Source organism: Eschrichtius robustus, chromosome 3, assembly GCF_028021215.1.
Source record: "Eschrichtius robustus isolate mEscRob2 chromosome 3, mEscRob2.pri, whole genome shotgun sequence".
NCBI lineage: Eukaryota > Metazoa > Chordata > Mammalia > Artiodactyla > Eschrichtiidae > Eschrichtius > Eschrichtius robustus.
The window spans coordinates 88,186,371-88,209,206 of record NC_090826.1 but is presented as its reverse complement, the minus strand read 5'-3'; the positions used below and the strand labels follow the sequence as shown (position 1 = coordinate 88,209,206).

At 37.6% G+C, this 22,836-nt stretch overlaps 1 protein-coding gene across 1 annotated transcript in view; it reads right to left on the bottom strand.

The window, feature by feature from the left end:
• PALMD (palmdelphin) overlaps positions 1-22,836 on the bottom strand; it is a 53,965-nt gene that overhangs the window by 2,771 nt on the left and 28,358 nt on the right. Inside the window, exons 4-8 of the mRNA XM_068540387.1 lie at positions 22,351-22,475; positions 5,038-5,152; positions 4,867-4,900; positions 4,632-4,745; positions 1,863-2,960 (exon numbers count right to left, since the gene is read on the bottom strand). Of these exons, the coding sequence (XP_068396488.1) occupies positions 1,863-2,960; positions 4,632-4,745; positions 4,867-4,900; positions 5,038-5,152; positions 22,351-22,475 (1,486 nt within the window). The remainder of the gene's footprint in view (positions 1-1,862; positions 2,961-4,631; positions 4,746-4,866; positions 4,901-5,037; positions 5,153-22,350; positions 22,476-22,836) is intronic.

Here is a 22,836-nt window from a genome sequence, read left to right as displayed (position 1 = left end):
GGGAGGCATTTAGAGGGAGAAGCTCAACCTAGTTGGCTGCTAGTGAAATTGAAATGCATAGGTGGCTATATATTCTATGAATATGGACGTACCCTGAGGGCATATTTCAACATGATATACTTATTTTAAAAAACCCATTAAAAATATCAGTTCTGTAATCCACGTGGTGAATTGGAAAACGGGAATGTAATATGATATCATAACAGAAGGCAAGGAATTTGGAGATGATAAGATGATTTGATTGATAGTACAACATTTGTATTGTTACTTTGTCTGGAAAAGGTCTTCCTGTTTTCACTATTTTAGTTCAGTGGCATGATTAGTGTTGTCTGGAAACATTAGTCACTTCCTGTCTTTTTCTCTGGGATATATGTGTTGACATGGGTAGGGGAGAAGGAATAAGGGTGTTCGGGAGGAGCTGGCTAACATTCAAGTTAAAAAATAGGTTTTATAGTGCGTAACGTCACTGCTCTGGACCGTAAACAGCATGCTCCTCTTTTCTAAGTCTTCTGTGTTGTTGTTTAAAAAGTGAATTTAAGCTGCAAAGTTTGATCATTCTCATAACAGAAAGGAGCTTTTAGTTTTATCAGGTTTCCGTTGTGGGGACACACCATTCAACTCTGATTTAGGAAGATAATATAAGTGCTCACTTACCAAGAGCTTAGAAATTCTTCAGATAATTAAATTTACAATATGTCTAAATTTACAAAAGTTATGTCTTTTAGACATACAAAAGTTATGTCTAATTTAACTACTTAAAAAATGGAAGAGGTCCATTTTATTGTATTATTGGCAACCTAAGACTGGGTTTCTCGGTTGCAGAGGAAGAATCCTTCCTGAGTGGTGCAGGTACTACCAACAGTTCTGTAGAATTATCAGGTTTTTTGATTGCTGGATTAGCTGGGACTCAATAGTTATTGCTTTTTAATGAAAATTCTTCTATTAGAACATTTAAAATTACTGTTCCTTTCACAGATCTAGTACGTATGTCTGGGTAATTTGATTTATGTCTTTAGCTATTATAATTAATTTTATCAGCTATTATAATTAATTTTATCATTTTCTTATTTATTGTTTATAAACAAGTAGAATACAATATTCAAGTGATAATAAAGAATCTAAAATTGATGAGCTATCAGTCTTATAGAAAAGTGTTATTTTCTATTCAATGCTAAAAAAGCTAGATAGCTCTAAAACTTTACAGAGAATGAGAATATGTGGAATGCAAATATTTAGAAAATAAAAAAATAAAATTTCTAAGTTAGGGAAGATTATGTGACATTAAATGTTACAGATAATGTAGAATAAACTGATATTCTTTTTTAAAATGTAGAAAAGTTAAGGAAATAAAGTTAAATAAATTATAAAAGTATAGAGAAACAAGATATAACAAAGTAATAAAATATCACATTGAAAATAAAATTTGTTTCTTGTTTTCTCTTGCAAAATTAAGGCAATTTGTTAACTTATGTAGGAAGTTTAAATCACAGAGAGACACAAAAAAAGAGCTGGCTTCGATTCTCATGGGAAAAGATCTAATATTGATGATCCAACATGATAGTAATTCAAATACATTCACATCCATACCATGCCAGAAGATGAATTTCAAGTTACTAAGGTCAATCAATGCAGTACCCAAATAAGGCAACAAATTTTTGTTTCACTTTCTTTATCTTTTGAAGTGACTTAATCACTTTGCTTATGATGATAACAGTTCATATCAGCATTAATAAAAAAATCTTAGCACGTATTAGTTTATGAAGTTGTCAAAAAAAGCTGAAAGCACGAGGGTTTGGTAACAACACAAAGAGAAGATTATCACAGGACTAGACAGCAGTGACAAGCCTTGTCATTTTTGTTACCTGTTAAGGAGGGATCCTCAGTCCCATCTCCTGCTATCTGAACGTCAAGTGGAGAATGGTGGACAGGGCTGCCTAAGCTTTCTTCTTGCTCCTTCAGGGATATGGAATTTTTGTGGGGAGATTTATGGTTTGTGTTTTCATGGGGATTAACTTCTGATCTCTTTCTTGGAAGTGGTGTTGGTTTGGCAGGCTGGAAAACCTGACTGTAGGGAGCTATGGGATGGTAGGATAGTTTCTCAGCTTCTCCTTCACCCTCCTCCTCCTCATCATCAATCACAACCAGCTCAGCATGGATGACCCCATCATATCCCGTCAGAAGATTCTTTTCTTCCTCATTGTCTTCTGCCTGCTGATAACCCATGAAAATCATCGTCACGGGTTCTTTCTCATCCATGTCAGAAGGCAGGGAATGAACAATATTATATCTAATGTCTACCTCATCCTCCTGGCAAGTAGGTGAAGAACTCTGGCATCCTGACTTCCCAACTAGTGCTTCGCTGGGACTCAGTCCCGCCTTTGGAGAGGGAGCACACCTGTCCTGCATTACATCTGATTCTTCCCAAGGAGTCATCAGCCTCTTCTGCTGGGTGTGGGGTGTCTTCTCTGCTTGTTGAGTCATTGACCGGGGTTGAGGTATTGGCCGAACGGGACTGATGTGATTGAAGCTGTTGCCGCTCTCCTCTGAAAGTCCATTGTCCATGTTGCGTGTGGATCTATTCACATCATTACCCAGTCCATTAGCTTTAATCTTTATCCTTTCTTGAAAGTTTGGTCCAGGAGTTACCTTCTCTCTCTGTGGAGTTGTAGGTCTGCAAAATGGATTGGCATATACAGGCTCATGATACTCTGTTGGGGATTTAGAATTTCTCTCTGAAGCTTGTCTTAAAAGTTCCTCTACTTCAACTGGTGCCAGGCCGTCGGTGCCGTTGTATGCTGCACTGTGATTAGAGCTTACTGCATACACTGACTTTTGCCCGTCGTCATAAACTTTTATCCCTGTACCTTTAAAGTCATCTGATGGGAGAGGTATTGAAGACAGGACTGTACTTTCTCCGGTCTTCAAGTCTTTTTCAACTTTGATTTCCATGGCATACAAAGCTGTTGAGAGACAAGTTTGATCCCTGATTTGGTTAACTTTTTCTCTTGTAAACCAGCTAGCTTTCACAGTGTTTATTTTTATATTAAGTATACCCTTTGTGTTCTTTTATGAGATGTCTTTTTAAAATTTCTGATTTTATTCATTAATTATATAATGACTAATAGTTTAATGACATGGGTTTTTATGTAAGGATGTATGAAATTACTGAAAAAATGGAAAGGATTGAAGAAGAGAAGCTGATTGGAGAAGAGAAACTGATGTTTCCTAAGGGTAAGGCTTTTCATTGGGGAACAAGAAGATATCCCCTTTCTAATGAATAAATCCAACGCAACAGATTTACATTCTTTACATTGCTCAGGAATCAGATCTTTTTTTTAGTGAGGAAGAATAAGTCACTCTGTGCATTACTGTAGATAAAAGGCCAAGCACTGTATATTTTATTGTTACAGCCTTGCTGCACAGGCCAGCAGCCTGTTGAAATTAGAGAGGAGTGTTCTAAAATTTTCCCAACTGGGAGGTTGTTAAATGTAGAACTGGTATAGAAGAGGGAGGGAGTAGGCTAGAATCACATGCTTCTCATTTTGCCTTATGTTTCTTTTCATTTTCACTCCCATTTTTAAGAAGGGCTAAAAATAGAGCAATATCAGCTATACTAAAACAACTGAACTGGGGAGAACTGGTTGATTTTGGGGAAGTTGAAATCTGCTTCATATCCCTGGCAAGATCCTGAGGGCTGTGATTTTAACTGGCAGAGTAAAGCTAATGGGATCCTGGGCAAAATGACAACGTTGTACTGCCTGCTTTATTTTGTGCTCCCGCCTTCCTCTTTGAATGCATCTTGCATGTCATCTCTCCTCCGTAGCGCAGTGGTTCTTGGCCTTCCCTGGCTACCCAAATAAAACTGCAGCACCTTCACCCACACTTGCCCTATTCCCCCTCTCTGTTTTATTCTTCTCTTTAGCATTTTCACTTCCTAATGTATCTTATTTGTTTACCTAATTTTTAATCTATTTCCTCCCTTAGAATGTCAGCTCTATCAGGGCAGAGATTTTTTGTGTTTTATTCATTACTGTATTCTTACTGTGAGAACTGAGCTTGGCATAGAGTAGGGGGTTCACTGAATATTTGTTGAATGAATGAATGAATGGATGAATGAATGACTACTTCCTGCAGATAGAGTGTAGCTTCTCTTTTCACTCTAAAATTCAAAGGTTCCCTCTCTGCCCCAATACAAGCCTTCATTTTCCCTGGGGCTTTGAAGTATTAGTGTCATGCAAATCATTCCCACATGGGGGTAAATAATGCCGAGCCTTCTCAAGGGGAATATTTTCACTTCATTCATTTCATTTCATTTTATTCTAGTGTCTACTACATGGAATATGTTGGGAGAGATATTTTTGAGCAGGGGAGCTTTGCTTTAAGAGCTTTTGTCTCCCTCAGGCCTTTATCTTCCCTGTTCTTACCTAGTTTGCTGGGGAATGAAATGCGTGGAATAAATATTGTAACTCCCTTATCCCTATTTTTGTAAGTGACTCACATACCTCATGGAACTTTGTAAAATGGACCATTGCTTAACCTGGAAGGATAGAATGTCACAGCAAGTTGCTAATATTTGATGTTGTAAAATCTGAACTTGAGAACCTACCATTGAAGACAGATTTTTCGCATACCTTTTCTATTTTGTTCATCATCTTCTATTCCTTCATTTCTTTCCTTCCTTAATCTGGAAGGTATGTAGGATTTTGGAAGGTCAGGGATATTAGCATAGATGTCTTCAATTGACTCTGTAAAATTAATATTAATTTAAAATATATTTAGAATATATTTACAATAAAGGGAAAAATTTCAGTGGCCTTATCAAAAAATATTTTAGTTAGACATAGCATAGGCTGCTCAAAAACATACCTCCTGATGTTTCTTCCTTTTCCACCTTCACAGACTACAAGAAAAAAGAATTCTCCATGATTAATACAGTTTAAAAAATAAATTCTAAATGTGGATATACTTTGAAGAATTATATACCGTTTGTGGAATCACTTTGGGAGGGATTCAGTTTTAAAATTAGCTAATGCCTACCCGTATTATGTCTTCTGTTGTCCTCTCAACTGATTTTAGTTTCTTTAAAATTGCCTCTTCATTGGTCGAGATTTGCAGTTCAGCTTTTTCAAGATCTTGGATCTCTTTCTCAAGTCTGAACAAAAAGATATACTTTATATTACTTAAGACAGTACAAATACAGAGCTCTCAAATATATATTCCCCATATACAAACTTTACTTCGAATATTGAATGACAGTATCCAGATACCTTCTAAGAACTTAGCATCACACCAAACATCACATTAAGTACATAGAAGATACCTAATACCTGACTTTGGCTTAACAATTTTCAATTAAAGTTTTTTATTTTTTATTTTTGACAAAGGGGATTCTTAGGTAAAATATTTGACCCTTGGTCCCATTTTCTTCATTGCAACTACTAATGTTACTTCCACATGAAACAGAGATTTCTTTTACAAAGAGACTTAAGTTTAAAGTTGGACCAAAAGGAATGGTCCATCTGTCATTATCCTGTAGATTGCTAATTTTCCTTACACAAGTTTTCATATAAATTGTTTGGAGAAAACATTATAATTTTATTTTCTAGCCAAGCAACACTTTGTAACATTATAATTATTAAATTTGATTTAAAATCATAGCTATTTAACACTTAAAAACCCTGCATATCCTAACATTGAAAATGACACTTCATTTTAATTTCACAGTTCTCTAAAAGTTGTACCATATTATAGTGAGTAAAGTGAAGAGGTGAGAAATGGACAAAATCTAGTGCAGTGGCCTCAGCTGCTGCTGTTTATAGAGACTACGTTTCCTAGAAAAAAAAAAATGTTATCACATGGCCTGACAAAGTATAAGGGAGCTCGCAGGGACAGAAACAGACATTTGAAATTAGATTGTTGCTTTCTGAGCTGGTATCTAGACTAGTTTAGAGCTGCATGTCAGATTCAAGTTAATTCCAGGGTGTGGCATCGTGACCTCTATCCTGGATAAAAACACACAACCACTAGCATTCACAAAGTTAGTAAAGCTGGCCCGGCAGCCATGAAACACATGTAGTTTCTCAGCCAAATACTCTGAGCTCTCAAATCAGCTGCCTCAAAGGATGGCTGCTCAGATATAGCAGCTAGTTCAGGAGATGACAGCTGTGGGTATTAGTGTCAGCTAAGATAATTGTCAGTTTTTTTTACTTCCTTCTTTAAGATGGTCATGCATCTGGCAGCTCAAAATTCCTGTGCTACTGTCACACCAATAAAAGTCCAAGCTATGGTCAAGCAGATCATTCTCCTACTTATTGCTTTCATTTCAAAATTCTGACTCTCCTGCTGCCTCTGGCTGTTGGTAGTTGGCTGTTTATAGCTGAGGAGGTTTTCTTGCGTATCACAGAATTCCAAGTAAAATGCAGTACCTCCCGTTTCTTAGAAGTTACTGAGATGTGACGCCATTCTATTAAATTCCCTCCACATCCATGGAGCACATTTGCCCATCAGTAGAGTTGTGGGGATATATGTTGGTTGGTACAGTAGAAAGTTCTATACTGAAAGTGATATATCTGGATTATTCTGTTTCTGCTACTCACTGCTTGTGAGAGCCAATTCTTTTAAATTGCCTGAAACTCAGTTTTGTAACATGTACAATGAGAATATAGCACCTGCCTCACTTTATACAGAAACACGGTGAAGCTAAGAAGCAGTGATGTATTTGAAAGCACGTTACATATAATTGATATCAGATGTAAATGTTATTATGGTATAATTATCAAAGGTTTTCTGCAATACACCATGTCTATTCCATGTCCTGTTCTGCAGGGTCCTTTACCTGACAGCATGTTAGAGACAGTCTAATGAGGGGCTTTTGGGTAGAAAACAAGAAGGTTCAAGTCATTGCTGTATAAAGCTCTGGGACCTCAGGATCCAGCTGTGGAACCAGGCGGACCTGGGTTTGAATTCTGGTTCATCTGTCAAGTTCCTGGGTGACCCTAGACAAGCCACCAGACCTTGCTAAGTCTCATTGTCTTCATTCATTCATTCAAAATGTTTGTTTAGCATCTACTTTATACCAGGCACTCTCCTACTTGCTGGGTTATAACAGTGAACAAAACAGAGTTCCTGCCCTCAAGGAGTTTACATTCTAGTGGACAACACGCTAACACAGGGGCCGGCAAACAGTAAATACTTTAGGCTTTGCAGGCCACGTTTGGTTTCTGTTGCCTATTCATCTTTCATATTTTCCCTTTTATAACCTTTCAATAATATAAAAACCATTTCTAGCTCATGGCTATATAAAAAGTAGGCCAGGGCTAGATTTGCCAACTCCTGTAAATGTTGTGTGTGTATGACCCAGGATCAAATCTAGCCCTGGACTTTATATATATACATATATGTATATATACATATATGTGTATATATATATATATACATATACATACATATACATATCTATACATATACACATCTCATATATATACTTATAAACACACATATATGCAAATATATATACATAATAAACAAATATGTGTATATGCACACATATATACATTTATTTATGAAGAAAGATGTTCCCATGAAAAAAGTAGCATAAGGACGATAAACAGATGAATAAGGGAGATGGAGAGTGCCTGGGGAAGGGGCTCTATTTTACAGAGTGTGGTGATGGGGAGTCTTTCTAACAAAGGGTCATTTGAGTAGAGACTGAAGGAAATGAGGGAGGGACACACAAGGGTGTCGGGGGAGTGTGCTTCATAGAGAGGGAAGAGTAATTTCAAAACTTGAAATGAGAGGCAAGGGAATAAGGAGGTGAGTGGTGAGAAATAAAGTCAGAGAGGGGGTAGCCGCCAGACCATAGGGGGCCTTCTGCATGGTAAGGCCTTTGGGGAGCCTTTGGGAATTCTGGGCAGAGGAGAAACATGCCAAGACATGAAATTTAAACAATTACATTGGCCGCGGTGTTGAAAATAGACTGGAGGGGGGCAAACATGGAGGTCTCAGTTGTTGAAATAATTCAGACGAAGATGGCTTAATCCAGGGTCCTTGCTGGTAGAAGAGTGAGAAGTGATTGGATTCTGGAAATATTTCAAAGGAAGAGCTGCCAGGCTATGTCGATAGATTACATATGAGAAGTGAGAGAAAGAGAGATGTCAAGGGTGGTTCCAATGTTTGTAATCTGAATAATTGAAAAAATGTGAATGCAATTGACCAAACTAACCTGGGAAGGAGAAGGAAGGAGCTTGGCGGGGACATGTTAAATGTGAGACGGTCAAATGGTGATATGGAGAGGACAGATATAAAAGTTGGGAGCTCAGTGAAGTCTGGGTTTGAAGATATAAATTTGGGAGTTGGTATTTATAGCCATAGGAGTGGATAAGATTTCCTAGAAAGTTAGGGATTCCAAGGACTGAATCCTGGGGCAATTAAGCATTTAGAGGTCTGGGCAATGTTATCTACTTCGTAGGGTTTAATAAGGAATAAAATAAAAGAAATAGCGAGCACTTGGCAAATGCTAGTTTCCTCCTGTCTCTGCCCTTTTCTATTCCTGGGGCACAGAGATAGAACTCTTGGTCTGCCTGGGCAATTACATCTCAGGGAAGTATGAAATGCACTGGTATTGGTAGTTGTTTTCCTCTGTAGAGAGGCCCATGCCTAACGTAATGTCATGTAGTTCTCATGAATATCTTTAGACTAATATGGTAAGAATATGAGGTTGAAAGCCTGCTAACCTCGTCAGAGTATATGCTAATGAATGTTTCCGAAGGTTTTCAAGTCCTCAGTGAAAGCTGAATTAATATGAGGTTGTCGTCAAATGACACATCATGATATGTTTGTGAAAACAAAATAGAAACAAACACACACCCCTTTTCTCTTCTTTATAACTTAGTTACAACCAACTCTTCATTAAATAGGTTAATAAGGAAGTATCTTGGTCCTAACAACTTAGAATTGCAAAATTCTGCCAGGAGATGCTTACTGATATAGAGCATTTCTTAAAATTCTCACTTCAATATGCTATTTTTATATGTTGATTTGATACTTCTGTATATTATTTGTGGATAACATAAATATTATTAAGAGAAAAACGTTAGACTTTTTTGTCTGACAAAGCTTTCTAAAAGATTAGAATGTCAGTGGAAGTAATGGGAGACCTAGGAAATAGTAATTGAAGATAAGGAACCGGCTCCTCTCTAGCCTACCCCCTCAAAAGACCAGAACTCAGAGGGGCAGGCACTGTGGTAGCCCAGCAGTAGAAGAAGCGGTCTCACAACCTCTACACCAGATGATGTACCAAGTTTTTGAGGAATGAAGATTCTTAAGGAACATAAAACAAAAATTACAACTGGTAGGCAGGTGCTATCTTTGTATAGTTAGTACAGTGGGTCTCAACTGATGGCAGTTTCCTCTCTGAGGTCATTTGGCAATGTCTGGACACATTTTTGGTTGTCACAGCTTGAGAAGTGCTACTGGCATCTAGTGGGTAGAGGCTGGGGATGCTGCTAAACGTTCTAAATGCACGGCACAGTCCCCACAACAAAGACTTATCTGGTTCAAATAGTCAATAGTGCTGAAGTGGAGAAACGCTGGGCACCTAATACAGTGCCTGGTGTAGTATAGGTGCTTGATACATGCTTTACAAGGGATTTTGAAATATCTACCTCTGGTATATTTTTACTTTTTCCTCATTATTTCTCTCTTCCATTTAGCTGTAATATAGAATCCAAACTTATTATGTTTTGAATAGAATTTGATCATCCTATTTTTATTTAAAATTATCGTTCGGGTTCACTTGATTTTCAAATCTCTCTCTCTCTATATATAAATATATATTTATTTCCTGGCTCAGTGACCATTCATAATTGAGAGTATACTTAACCCTGATTTGAAGCTCCAAAAATGCAGGGAATTCCCTGGCGGTCCAGTGGTTAAGACTCCATGCTCTCACTGCTGAGGGCCCAGGTTCAATACCTGGTTGGGGAACTAAGATCCCACAAGCCGTGTGGTGCAGCCCAAAACAAAACAAAACCAAAAACGTGCAGGGCTTAAATTAGGGCCTCATATCCAATCCTTTTCCAAAGGTTTCGGGTGGAGAGAAAATTTAGCAAGTATAAGTGAAGAATTGGGGAAATATATATCTATATATCTGTATGTGTGTATAGGTACATTCATGTATACACATATATGTATATATGTATGTCTGTATTTTTGTGTGTGCATATATAACATTTTAGTTTTACATATAAAAATATAAATTTATGTGTATATACATGCATATATAAAACTAAATTTTTTTTACTTGGAAAGTTTTGGGTAGGTCGCTGGGGGATAACTCTAACTTTCACCTGCTTATCTCTCAGCTGATGGGTTAGAATTTCCATAAGTGCTACCACCCCCATCTCTAGAAGGTATTACTTTCCCAAATGGGAATTAAGCTCCTAGAAATGCTGATTCAGTTTGGCGAGAAACAGGCAGCAGAGAAAGAGAAATATCCTTCCTGGTGCCTCCTGGGCTGTTAGGCGGGGTCTGATGGATGAGTTAGTACCTCTCTCAGTTTCTGAGAGATGGTGAGCAGGCATCATGTGCCAATTTAGATAAGCAAAGTACATGAAAAAGGATTTGTAATGCTATCCATTATTGGAATCTTTCTTCTCCTTGCTTATTTGCTGGAGAAAAAGAGGGTTATTTTCAAGAGCTCCCTAGGTGAAAGCAGGTAGCTTTCATTTCATGCACTGTTCTAGTAATAATTTTCCTTAATCATCATGAGATAATATCCCCAATCCAAGTCTAACACGCAAGTTATTGTCTTAGAAAAAGGACAGCACATTAACGCTGCATGCGCCAAGAAAGGGTTATTTCAGAAGGCAATTTTTCTGCTGCTAAGGGTCCATTTATCTCTTTCAGTTTTTGGTGGTGTTAACAAGGACTAACAACCTGACGGAGTTTGCTATTAGGCACCAAACAAACGAGAAATTAAGAGAAAAAAATTCAAAAGTTTATGCCCTACCTTACAGTATTTCACTTGTTAGCAATTATAACAACATTTAATATGTCCTGCGTATTTACACCGTACCAGGCACTGGCCTAATTAGTCCTCACAACAACCCCCATGAGTACTGTTATTAGTTCCTTTCAACAGGTGAGCAAACTGGGCACCTAGAAAGACAACTGGTCCAGAGGCTTACAGGTAGCCTGTGACAGGATGGAATTTGAAATCAAGTCTCCGCCAATAGAGCCTGAGCTCTGAACTCCTTGCTGATTAGCCACCATGGGAACAAAACTTTAAAAAATGGATTCTTATGAACTTACAAACAACATTCATTTGCTCAACAGTATAAAAGGATTTTTTAAAGTTTCTATGATAATAAAGTGAAGATTGAAATGCTAGCTGGGGTCTATCACAATGTAACGGTGCTGACTCATTACCTGTAAAGCTAATATTTCTCTGCTGATCTTCATTAGAGTGATTTTGTTGTGCAGAGAATTTCTCTGCTTAGTGGTCTAGTCAGTATGACCAGGATTAAAGTCCAGGCTTTGTCATTTTTCTCTTTGGCTGCTTGAGTTTGGTTTTTGGTAGGAGTTCTTAGAATAGTCTTTTTCAAAAGAGTCTGAGGTTTTCTAACCTAGTGCTACTTTACAGAGAGATTTTCTTTGCTTGGACACAAGATTATTGTTCAAAATAATGGAAGCTTTAGGTCTTAAATATAAAGCTGGTTATACAATTTGATTACAACTCCACAATTTGAATGTAATCACCAATGCTATGTTTGCAATTAAATTTATGACTGGCTTTAGATACATACTTTGAAAGTACTGATGAATTAATACTTATGTCTCGGTAACTCAAGCTCTCTTATTAAAAGCCAGGACTACATAAAGATAGCGCCAAATGGCCACTTCTCTGGGATGGCCTGAGTCAGCAGGTCTTAGACCCAGGCTGTGCCACTATTGATGTACCTCTGAACCCAGTCGATGGAAGTGCTAGGACCACCTCTCCAACCCCACCCCAGGCTAGACAAAGAAGGACCCAGTTTCTTTTTGGGACTTAAAGGCTCTCAGATATGTTTGCCTCCAACGGGGTGTTGAATTCAACATAGAGTTGTAAGTAGTTGTAATCCCTGACTCTTCCCTTGGGCCAGAGATTCTTTCTTTTCTTCCACACTGAATCTTGGGAGAACAGGATGTGGCTGGTGGTTTACCTATGTTTTGTGAGGTTTTTTTTGGTGGGAGGAGGTCCACTTTTTTCCCCCAGCTCTACCCATGGAAACAGAAAGTAAGCTCATATCAAAGCTAACTCACTTGGCATAATTATTGACCCCCTCCAAGCTTCAGTTTTCTCATTTGAGGAATAATATTCACAAAGGGTTGTTTTAAGGAGGTAAATGAGATAATGTTTGTAAGTCTCTAGCACAGGGCTTGACATAGAGGAATTCCTAAATAATGATTAGTTACTCCTTTCTCTTCCTCAGTTTTCTAGGGAGAGGAGGGCCCTCTCTGACAACTCCAGTGAAAGAGAAAACCTACCAGGTCCATTTTTGGATTTGATCTTCAACCTTGATATCAATGATTTTAGAGCAAGCATGGTGCTAATATAGCATCAGAAACACACCTGTCACCTAGAGGGGTGGGATGGGGAGGATGGGAGGGAGACTCAGGAGGGAGGAGATGTGGGGATATATGTGTATGTATGGCTGATTCACTTTGTTATAAAGCAGAAACTGGCACACCATTGTGGAGCAATTATACGCCAATAAAGAGGTTAAAAAAAAAAGATAATAAACATGTATAACAGCCCCCCAAAAAATAAAATAAAATAAATGTGCTCCACTCCAAAAAAAAAAAACAAAACAAAAAACCTGTCCTTGAAAATACCGTTCTAGACAGAACACAAAAAGCAGTGCTCCAGCATTATTAGAATTTTCATAACATTTATGGGGATAGTGTCTATTTAATAAATGCAGTTTAGTAAACAATGTCTATTTAATTAAAGAAAGAACATGCTAGTTTGCTTTGACAACCCACTGATTTCTCCCCAAATCCATTCCTCCTGTTCTTTTTAGTAATAGAACTCCCTGAGTTCTATGTGTCTCCCTGCTGCCCTGCTACAGACTACGTTTCCCAGTCTTATTTGCATTGAAATGATGTCATGTGACTAAATTCTGGCCAACAGGATATTAGCAAGCGTGACCTATGCAATTTTCAGGTCATAGCCTTAAACTAGAGCTGTTTGCCCTCCATTTATCTTCCCCTTCCTAAGCTGAAATGCAGATGTGGTGATGGTCAGCTGCCTTTAACCTTACAACCAAGGGCATCCCTTAGCAGGTAGCAAAGCAATAACACAGAAAGAAACAGGGTCTCTTGATCATCTCATGTAATGTCGCTGCTCCCCTCCCTTGAATTTCTCCCAGCTAGGATTGTTATGTGTAGGAGGAAAATGAACCTTTCTAATCTTGTTTAAGCCACTGTTCTTCTGGAGGCTTTTAAAGCAAAAAAACCAGTATGTTAATGATTGCATAACCTTATGGAGGATGAATCTTGGTGTGACAAATTTTATGAAATATTTTCATAATTTTTTTTGTTGATTTGCAGAATTAATCATTAGTATCTTGCATTTCAGGCAGTTCACCAGTAACAATAGAATAATAAATCAGTGTTTGCTCCTAGTGGTTAAAGAATTTACATGTTTCTAAATGATATATCAAATCTGACATGGTTTGTGTTGACATTAGCTAGTTAATATTGAATGGCTAAGGTTTGCAATGAAAAAAGGGAGTCATTTTATTTTTTAATCATAACTCATCTAAAAACTTTGCTCTGAAATTGCAATGGATACTATTGAATACACATAGTTGATGACTTTAATCAAGTATCCTTGACTGTTGTGTGTTGATCACATGTAATGGGCAGATACATTATTACTAATGAGTCAGAGGTTATAGATATTTTATCTTTACAGATAATGTGGCCAATGGGAATGTCAAACTATATTTTCCAAATAAAATTGGGAGTATGTAATCAGGTAGAAGGCAGGCTGTTTTGTTTTATTTTTAAAGTTGGGGTCCAATAACTTTCATCAAACATTTAACAAACTTTTATTAAGCACCTACTACATGTCAGGCACATTTTTTCACCAAACTGAAAAAAAAAGTATATCAAAAAAGATGAAGAATGCTCCTATGAGTGGACATAGGACAAGAATTGCCTTTCAATCGGCCCTTGCCGAAGAGCATGTATAATAAGAAAGCTCTAACCCACCAGTGCAAACAGTCACATGCCATGGGTAAGCCTGCCAGAGAATTAAAGGGCATGTGGCATACAGCAAACACTAAGTTTGCCCCCGAGTCAGATCTACTGCCTCTAACCCTGAGCACTGAAGAACAGGACAAGCAATACAGCACAGTAGCTTCAAGATAACTAGAAGCAGAGAGCTGGCCCAACAGTGACATTGAAACAAGTGTCAGTTTGCTCTGATAATTTGGAACAGAGCAGATGTTTAGAAAAGCTGAATAATTTATAGTTACATGTGAGCAGATTTTACAGGGGTGAATCTCATCTCCTAATATAACTGTAAATATTAACAATTATCTTATGAGCAGACAATACTATCATGATTTGAAACTGCCTGGTAGGTATTCAAGAGATTGATTTAGTAGAAAACCAAACCCTCTCATTCAGAATATTTTGTAAATTAAGGTATGCATTTGTCATGAAAAACAAGAATCCAAACCTGTTTTCAGAGAATAAGCTATTTTTATGTGCAAGTTACAAATGTAATTTTCAAATGAACACAAATAAACGTACACCCGGGAGGTTGGTGTGATATGGCAAATTGGTTAGTTATGGGCTTCTCAGATGTTCTGCCAGTGACCTTCAAATACTGTCATAGCCAGGTCATGGCAAGTTAACTGCAGATATGCTTATCCATGATTTTGGAAAGCTTTTTTTTCTTAAAAGAAAATAAGTTGTAGGGGAAAACTATTTATAGTGAATATACTACTTGTAACCATATTATGAAATGACAAAACATATTCAGTGATGTATACAGCCAGTGACTCTCTCCATTCAGAAATAATTACTGGCTTAGTGTCTTGTAACCGTTAACATTTATCTCTAACAGTATTATAGAGCAGCCACTATATTTTCTACTTTCTATCCACTTCATTTTGACTTTGAGCCTAGTGTTAATTGTTCATATTTGATGCCAAGAACAGGACTCTTATTATTTGAACACCAAAAATATAAACTCCAACCTCAGTATAACACAGAATAACCAACAAAGACCAGTTAGCCTGGGGTGGTCTAAATGAACTAAGTGACATTTGCTTTATGTCAGACAAAAGATGCATTGCAAGGGGGTGGTGTGGAAGTTTTCTGAGCTATAAATTTAGTCTCTGGGGACTCTCGTGGGGAATGGGGAAGCCTAGGCCCTATGGCAGCACAGACTCTTTCTCTAACACAATAAGTCTCTGCTTTTGAACATGACCGCCACCTGGAAGATGGATCACTGAAACGAACTCTCCTCCCACTTTCTGGATTGTTCAGTTGTTCCTTTTTTCCTTCTTTACTCATGCCAATACAGCCAAAGATCTATGACATCACTGTTAACGGCCTTAAACTTGTGTTTCAAGTTACCGAATATTGTTTTGAATGAGATATTTAATGTAAAAGTACATTGAAAAGTTAAAGGATGTAAAGAGAGGTAAACAAATAAAAATTTGCTTTGAGGAGTTTATGATTCTTAAATCTCCTCTAGAAGAACAAAGACTTATATGTGGCGGGTTCTTAATAAATGTTCATTGAAATGAATCAAGAATAAGCAGGGTGAAGCATGATGGAAAGGGCCTGGAGTCAGAAAGATCTGTGTGTGACTTATAGGTCAGTTGTTAAAAGGTTCATAGCTTTCTGTGCTTTAGTGTCTGTATGTGTAAAACAAGGCTAATTAGACTCCGCTCAGAGAACTGTCATTCTCAAAATAATGCTTAGTACATAATATGTACTCTGTAAAGGATAGCTGTTGTTACTGAATTGCAGTCGGGTGAGGAGAGGACTCTCAGAGGTTATTCTATTCTACCTTTCAGCTTACCATTGTGGTGGGGGAGTGTTTATTCTAGGTAACCATTTAATCCTTATTTCTACTAACATATAAACAAGATTGGCAGGTATGAGCAAGAGAGAATGCTGGAAGGCAGGGATAAGGAAATAAAAAGAGCATATGAAGAAGGGGGAAAGTGAGAAAGTAAAATGATGAGATGGTAAAACATGCTATCAACAATTGCCTCAAAAACCAGGGGCACTATAGCCATGTAACTTTGCCCTTGACTCAAGATAGTTGGGTGTTTATTTTTTATTTTTTAAAAAATTTCAAGACATTCCTTTGTAGTTTATTAACATTCAAATCACTGTCTAATCTTCATCTGGTCTCCTTAAATATGTGGTATTTTCAAGTCCATTCATCCATCCATCCATCCATCCATCCACCATTCATTCATTTATTAAGCTATGTAGTCATAGATACTCCTACTATGTGCTAGGAATTGTATTTTTTTGTGGGGGGAGATAGATTTTTTCCCCCTTTTTTATGCTGAAAATTTGGTTAACTTAGCTCTTTTTGTTAAATTTAAAAAGCTCCTGAATTAAAAATAATCAGAATATCTGGGAAATTAAAAATAACCACAGATGAACTATTACAAATCTGGTAAACGAGTTAGTCAAATATGGGCAGTGAAAAACATGCTTGGAATGATTTTGACTGAGATAATTGCCTCAGAATAATTTCTTGTGTGTTTCTAGGCAACAGCAAATTTAAGAAGAAACAAATGGTGGGTTTTTTTTCTCCCTTTTTGCCTTTTTTCCCTTTATCTTCTCTTATGTTGTCACAGAAGAGCAGCTTGTCTATCTCCATGCAGTGTGATGTTAGATGTGGCTGGTTGGGTCAGAGCAGGAAGACAGAAACATTTAGCCTTTGATATTTTCCATGCAGCATGTGCCACTGTGTTTGATGAGACATTATTTTCACTAAGGTACAATTGGCTTGTACAGGTAGATAAGAACATTAGGTAGCGGTTAAACTTGGATAGAAATATTAATGAGCTAAACTTTGGTAAACCATAACCAGCAACAAAGTCATTTAAGCTTTATATTTCTACATCAGTACTTCGGGTTCCTTCTTGAAATTGAATCTTGCCTGCTATCTTTTGAGCTAACTGAGTAGTTTATTGCTCTACACGCTGTTGAGCAGAGTGTATTTTCTAGTTGTCCATCTCCACTTGTGGAGGGATTTCCCTTAAGTGATGTGAGTTCGCTATAGCTGCTATAACAGCCCACTATCCAGCTTTTCTCATGACATACAATCACATAGAAATCCAAGCTTCACATGCACCTTCCCATGAGTATGATACGTGGAAGGCAGTTTCTGCCTATTTGGAGACGAATGAAAGTGCATTAAAGAAAGGCAAAAAAAAAAAAAAAAAAAAAAAAAAAAGAAAGGCAGAAGGTCAGAAGGGTACTTTGGAATATTAAAAAAAAATTCTTACTAGGGAACATTTAATCAGAAGTAGATAATCCTTCTCAAAGGGAATGCAGTGTATTTGCATCATTCTCCTTGGCAGTTAACCTTTTGCATTTTATGCTTATGACATTTCTTTCAGGCACTCTGTGTGCTCCAATTGAAGTCAGAGGTCTTTGGACACAGTACAAAAAGTAGCAAGTATCTGGAAGGGAGCTTGATGCAAGGCAGTTTGGCAGAGGGAGTCATGGAGAACTGCAGGGTAGCTAGATAGCAAAGAGGAACCTAGCAAGTGAATGACATAGCTCCCTTGGACACTTCTTAGGGTGCTTGGGGTGTCTTTTGGGTGTAGGTATTGGTTGGAGGAAAGCAGCAGAAGTGATAGAACAGGATTTCTAATTCAGCCTATAAATCTGTGCACATGGCTATTTGGATTGAGAAGTCAGTGCTGGATTTGCAGCTGTGCCTACAATCAGCAAGTAAAGGGTTCAGTGGTCACACTAAGAGCAAGGCTCATTTGGGAGGCAAATTGAAACTCTAATTTGAGCAAAGTGATTCACAAGATGTTCAATACAGTTTTCCTCCTGGGAACGTTTTCTCCTAAGGTATTAATCAGGGCACAAGTCAAAGTGCTCACTAATATTGTTCCAGAGCTAACGTGTGACTCAGAAACAAGAACTATGGAAACCCACTTAGTTTCTGAAATGTTGCCTCTCTTTGAAAGGAAAAATGAGAGGATAAATATGAAGGCATACTTTACTTAAAGGTTATGTGTGAGTCAGGGAACCTCTGAGTGTTTTTAATATGATAAAGAGTCATATGAATGTCTCTATAAAATGATGCATATAAGAGTGAAATGATGGCATGGATTGGAAATTAAAAATGCTGTAGAGGATAGCTTTTATAGGATTTAACTTTTGTAAAATTTTGCTATGGATCCAAGACACAATTTATTTTTATGATTAGGACTTTTAATTCGATTTTAAATTCTGGCTCTTAATTTTTTAGCTGTATGACATAGGGCAAATTAGCCTCTATGAATGTCAGTTTTCTCACCTGTTAAATGTTATCTCCCTCATAAGATGGTTGTGAGAATTCACAAAATAATATATATGAAGTGCTTAGTACAGTGCCTGGTCTACCACAAATGCTCTGTAAAAATTAACTGATATTATTAACATTTTAGTCTTCAAACCATAAAGAAAATCCATCAATTATTTTCCATATGGAAAGAATCTTAGTTGGGGGATAACCTCAGATTACTCAAAGAAAAAGATTCTTTGTACTAGCATAAAGGAATGAGAGATCTTAGCCAAAAGATGAAAATCTCCAGATAAAGCTCTAGGCAGTGTCCTTCTTTTAATTATTTTTGATTCCTTATAAGAAATAGTATCTAATGTTTTTTAAACACCTACCATGCGTCAGGCACTCGTGAAGTTGTTTCACTCATCCCAGTCCCGTGAAGTGGCTTATGATGGTCCACTATTACAGACAAGGAAATTGGGCCCAAAGAGATGAAAGAACGTGGCCAGGCTTATGAACTATGGTCGGCAGAACAGGAATTTGAATGCCAAAGACCATGCTCTCTCAGTTCATCGCGTGAAACCGTGGAAGTAAAAGGAATGCAAACTTCATGGGCAGTCTGGCCTTGCTACAGACTCTGAGGTAATAGCAACATTTCTATTTTGATGTGCCTATTAAAATCTTATCCTGTAGCTGAGAGGCCTGGCAGATGGCAAATGTTACCCTTGAGCAGGCACCGAAGTCGGGTGATAAATCACATTCAGGGATTGGGATACTTTTTCTGCTTAGGGAAGGAGGATGGCTCTGCCTACTTCAACCTCATCAGTTGGCTTGGTTGCCATTCGGAGCTTACAGGAAAATGCACTGTATTTAGCTGGTAATAAAAGCCTCTTAAGCACTGTGGGTAGTTGTTTCTGAAAAAGAATGAATTTAAAAACATGTACCTGATTATTTAGCAGCTTTAGAAATACCTGAGGAAAAAATGTTCAGTTATCAGGTAAAGCTGCTTCGGCAACGTGATTTCTATAATGCTAGGCAGCAGTGGAGGCTGCTGAATACTGACAATGCACAGTTATTTTTTGTCTCCGTAGGTTGCTTTAGAATGTTCTGTTCCCTGCACATTTTAAAGGAGATAAACATGCCTTTATGGGTCATGATGGTGCAAATTCTTTACTAGCTCTTTGCAAATACGTCTTTTTAGGACTACTCCTTAAACAATGCAGTTTGCTGTTAGGTGTCAGGTATTTTACTACTTCCAGAGCATTTACACCTATAGCTCTCTATTAATTTTACAGCTGGAGAGCACTGAATTTGACTCACTTTGAGACCCAAATCTATCCTTTACTGGCTCTGTGATCTTAATGAAGTCCCTTATCCTCTTTGAGCATATTTCTTCATCTGTGAAATGGAGGTGTTGATGCTTTCTTTCTAGGATTGCTGTGAGTAATAAATGACTTAATGGAAGTGCAAGTGCTTTGTAAATTGCACAAGGCCATTTAAAAATGAACCATTACTGTTATTATTATTTATATTTGGGGATTAAAATCGTTTGGTGTTAATAAAGGAGCACTGATGGGTTAATGACATCCTAAAGATCTAAAATAGAGTCGCAGTGAGATGCCAGAAATTGGGTAATGAATAGACATTTAATTGGTAGTTTAACAAAGACATTAATTGGACGTGGAAGAAGATCCTGATTGTGGTAAAGGCTGTTTGGAGAAAGCAGAACCAAGGGACAGAACATGCTTCAAAGACTTCTTACAAGATAATGACTTTTCAGTCCACAGAGGTTGCTGTGTGCCATTATTTTATAGGCAGCATTGGATAGTCAAATTAAGTAGTCTCTGATCTGCCACTTCCTAACAGTGAATTCTTTAATCTCTCTGCAAAAAGTGAAGATCGTAACACCTGCCTTATAGGGTTATGAAGATTAAATGGGATGATATATGCAAAACGCCTGGTACATAATATGGCTCAGCAAATAGGTTTCCTCCTCTTCCTCCTACTTCTCCTCTTCTTTCTCTCCCTTGTTTTTGTTCTTCTTTCTTCCTCCCTTCATCCCTTCCTTCCTTCCTGCCTCCCTTCCTTCCTCCCTCCCTCCCTCTTTTTCTCTCTCTTTCGTCACAGAGGAGCTCTAACTAGGCAAGCCACTACCAAAACTACTAGAAGCTTATGTGATTCTCAGAGCATTCAGGCAAGGCCTGAAAGCAATCAGTAGAGTCCTAGTAAATTCTCTTGGATTACTCAGAAAGCAGCCCAGACTCGTTAATGGACTTTGAGTATATGTAGCTACTTCATTTATCATCAGATGCAGAGAAAGTCGTAGGTGTTCAGTATGTGGAAAGACTCCAAAGAAGGCGCTCTGAGGGGAAGAAAGGAGGTGTCTGTGCAGGGCAAGGGTTTACAGGGATTAAATTCAGAGCTCCTTGAGAGATAAGGATTGTGTGTGGAAGGGTGAGGAAAGCAATCATCAACTAAACCAGACTTTGTTAGGAAGCTTTTGCTAAGGGATGCCTTACGAATAATCAAGTTTTCCAAACTGTAGAGTTGATTTATTGAGTTATTTTAAAAGTATTTACTATCTGCCATTCAGCAGCAGTTCATATCTTTGAACAAACAACTGAGGAGTTTATAAATATAAACATTTCAATTATAAAATATAACTTTAAAAGAATTGTTAATTTAAAAACATCTAAATAAGAATGAGCAATGATTTTAGCTATTAAATATACAAGTGTATGAAATTAAGCTAGTAAAATAAAAATCAGTTGAAAAAAGAGTTTTTTTTTTTTTTTTCCATGTTGTCAATTTAAGGCCTAATGCAATCTGTTTACATAGTGTGGTGAGTATGGACAAAATGTGGTCATAGCACAGCTACTGGATATTTTTATCTTCCCGGTCTTTCCTATGGTCCTCACAAAAGGTAACAAATTTGCAGTGAGTGAGGCTTTGAAAGTTGCCTATGTTTCAAAGATGTGTAGGCTTTAAATTATTGTCATTATTATACCACAAAAAGTTCCATCTTTTTTCCATGTGTGGGCTAGAAAATGATTCTGACATTTCTCACATCTTTTTCTTCTGTGCTATCTATACTTTGTGATAATATTAATAATCCCATCTTATATTTGAGCTTTCCAATTTTTTTCAGGTCCAACACCTCATTTTAAGCCAAGGCAATTAAAAAACTTTACTTGCTATATCCGAAGTTGCTGAGTCTGTACTAATTATGTATGACGGTCAGGAAAGGACACTGAGAAGTGAAGTCAACCCTTGTGATCAATCAGAGAAGTAGAAGAGAGAAAATGTTAGTGAAGTAGTCCTATAGTGTCTTCTCTTCCAAAATATCATGGCTGAGGCTAGGGAGGGCCTGGGAAGAGGTGTGATGGGGGGAGAGTCCGCACACACCCTTATAACTGTCACCTGTCCTAAGATGAGAGAGGGGGTTGAGGCAGTGAAGAACTGCTTTTGATCTCTTGCCAAATGCCACGCAGGTGCTAGTAGTTTAGCACATGCATTTATTAATCTGTTCAACAACTCTGAAAGATAGATAATGTTACTACCATTTTGTAGATGAGGAAATGGGCTCAGAGAGCTATGGGTAAGTCACCCATACGTATTTTAAAAATGAGTCTCGTGTTGCTATGTTTTGGGGACCTTTACAGCAAAATTTCTGTTGTTGCTTTCTGGTGTGTTTTCTTAGTCTTAGAAATCCAGATGGAAGATCTGATTGTGCCCCTAAAAAGGAGAATGGCTTTTATACATTCAACATGGGACAAAGTCAAAATAAAGGTAGTTGTGGAGTATCTCAGAGAGGGCCATACCTGAGGATACTTTGTTCTAGAACCTGGATCTGGTGCTGGTCTTGTTGATTTTGTTTCTTCATCTCTTCCTGTTCTTTTCCACTGCTGATTCCATCTAGAAGCCATTTCTCCCTCAAGGCCTTTTTCTGATATCAGGAAACATAAATATATGTTCTTATATCAATCGAAAATTCCAAAATCTGAATGCTTTCAAATCTTATTAATTTCAAATAGTGGAAATATTAAAGAGAAATTGTTTTCTCTCAGTCTTGCGTGAATAAATGTGATAGTTTCCTACTTTGCACCCTTCTTGACCCCCTTCTAAAGCCAGGGTTTATGTATCTGAATCCTATGTATATCCTAAGGTCTAGTTCAGGTCCTCCTTCTCTATGAAGATCTCTGTCCTACCTCTGCATCTTCCCCCACCCCCCCAGCCTCACTTCACCCCCAGGGAACTCTCCTTCTTCAGAATCACACAGCAGTGTATGTTTACCTATACTGTATGTT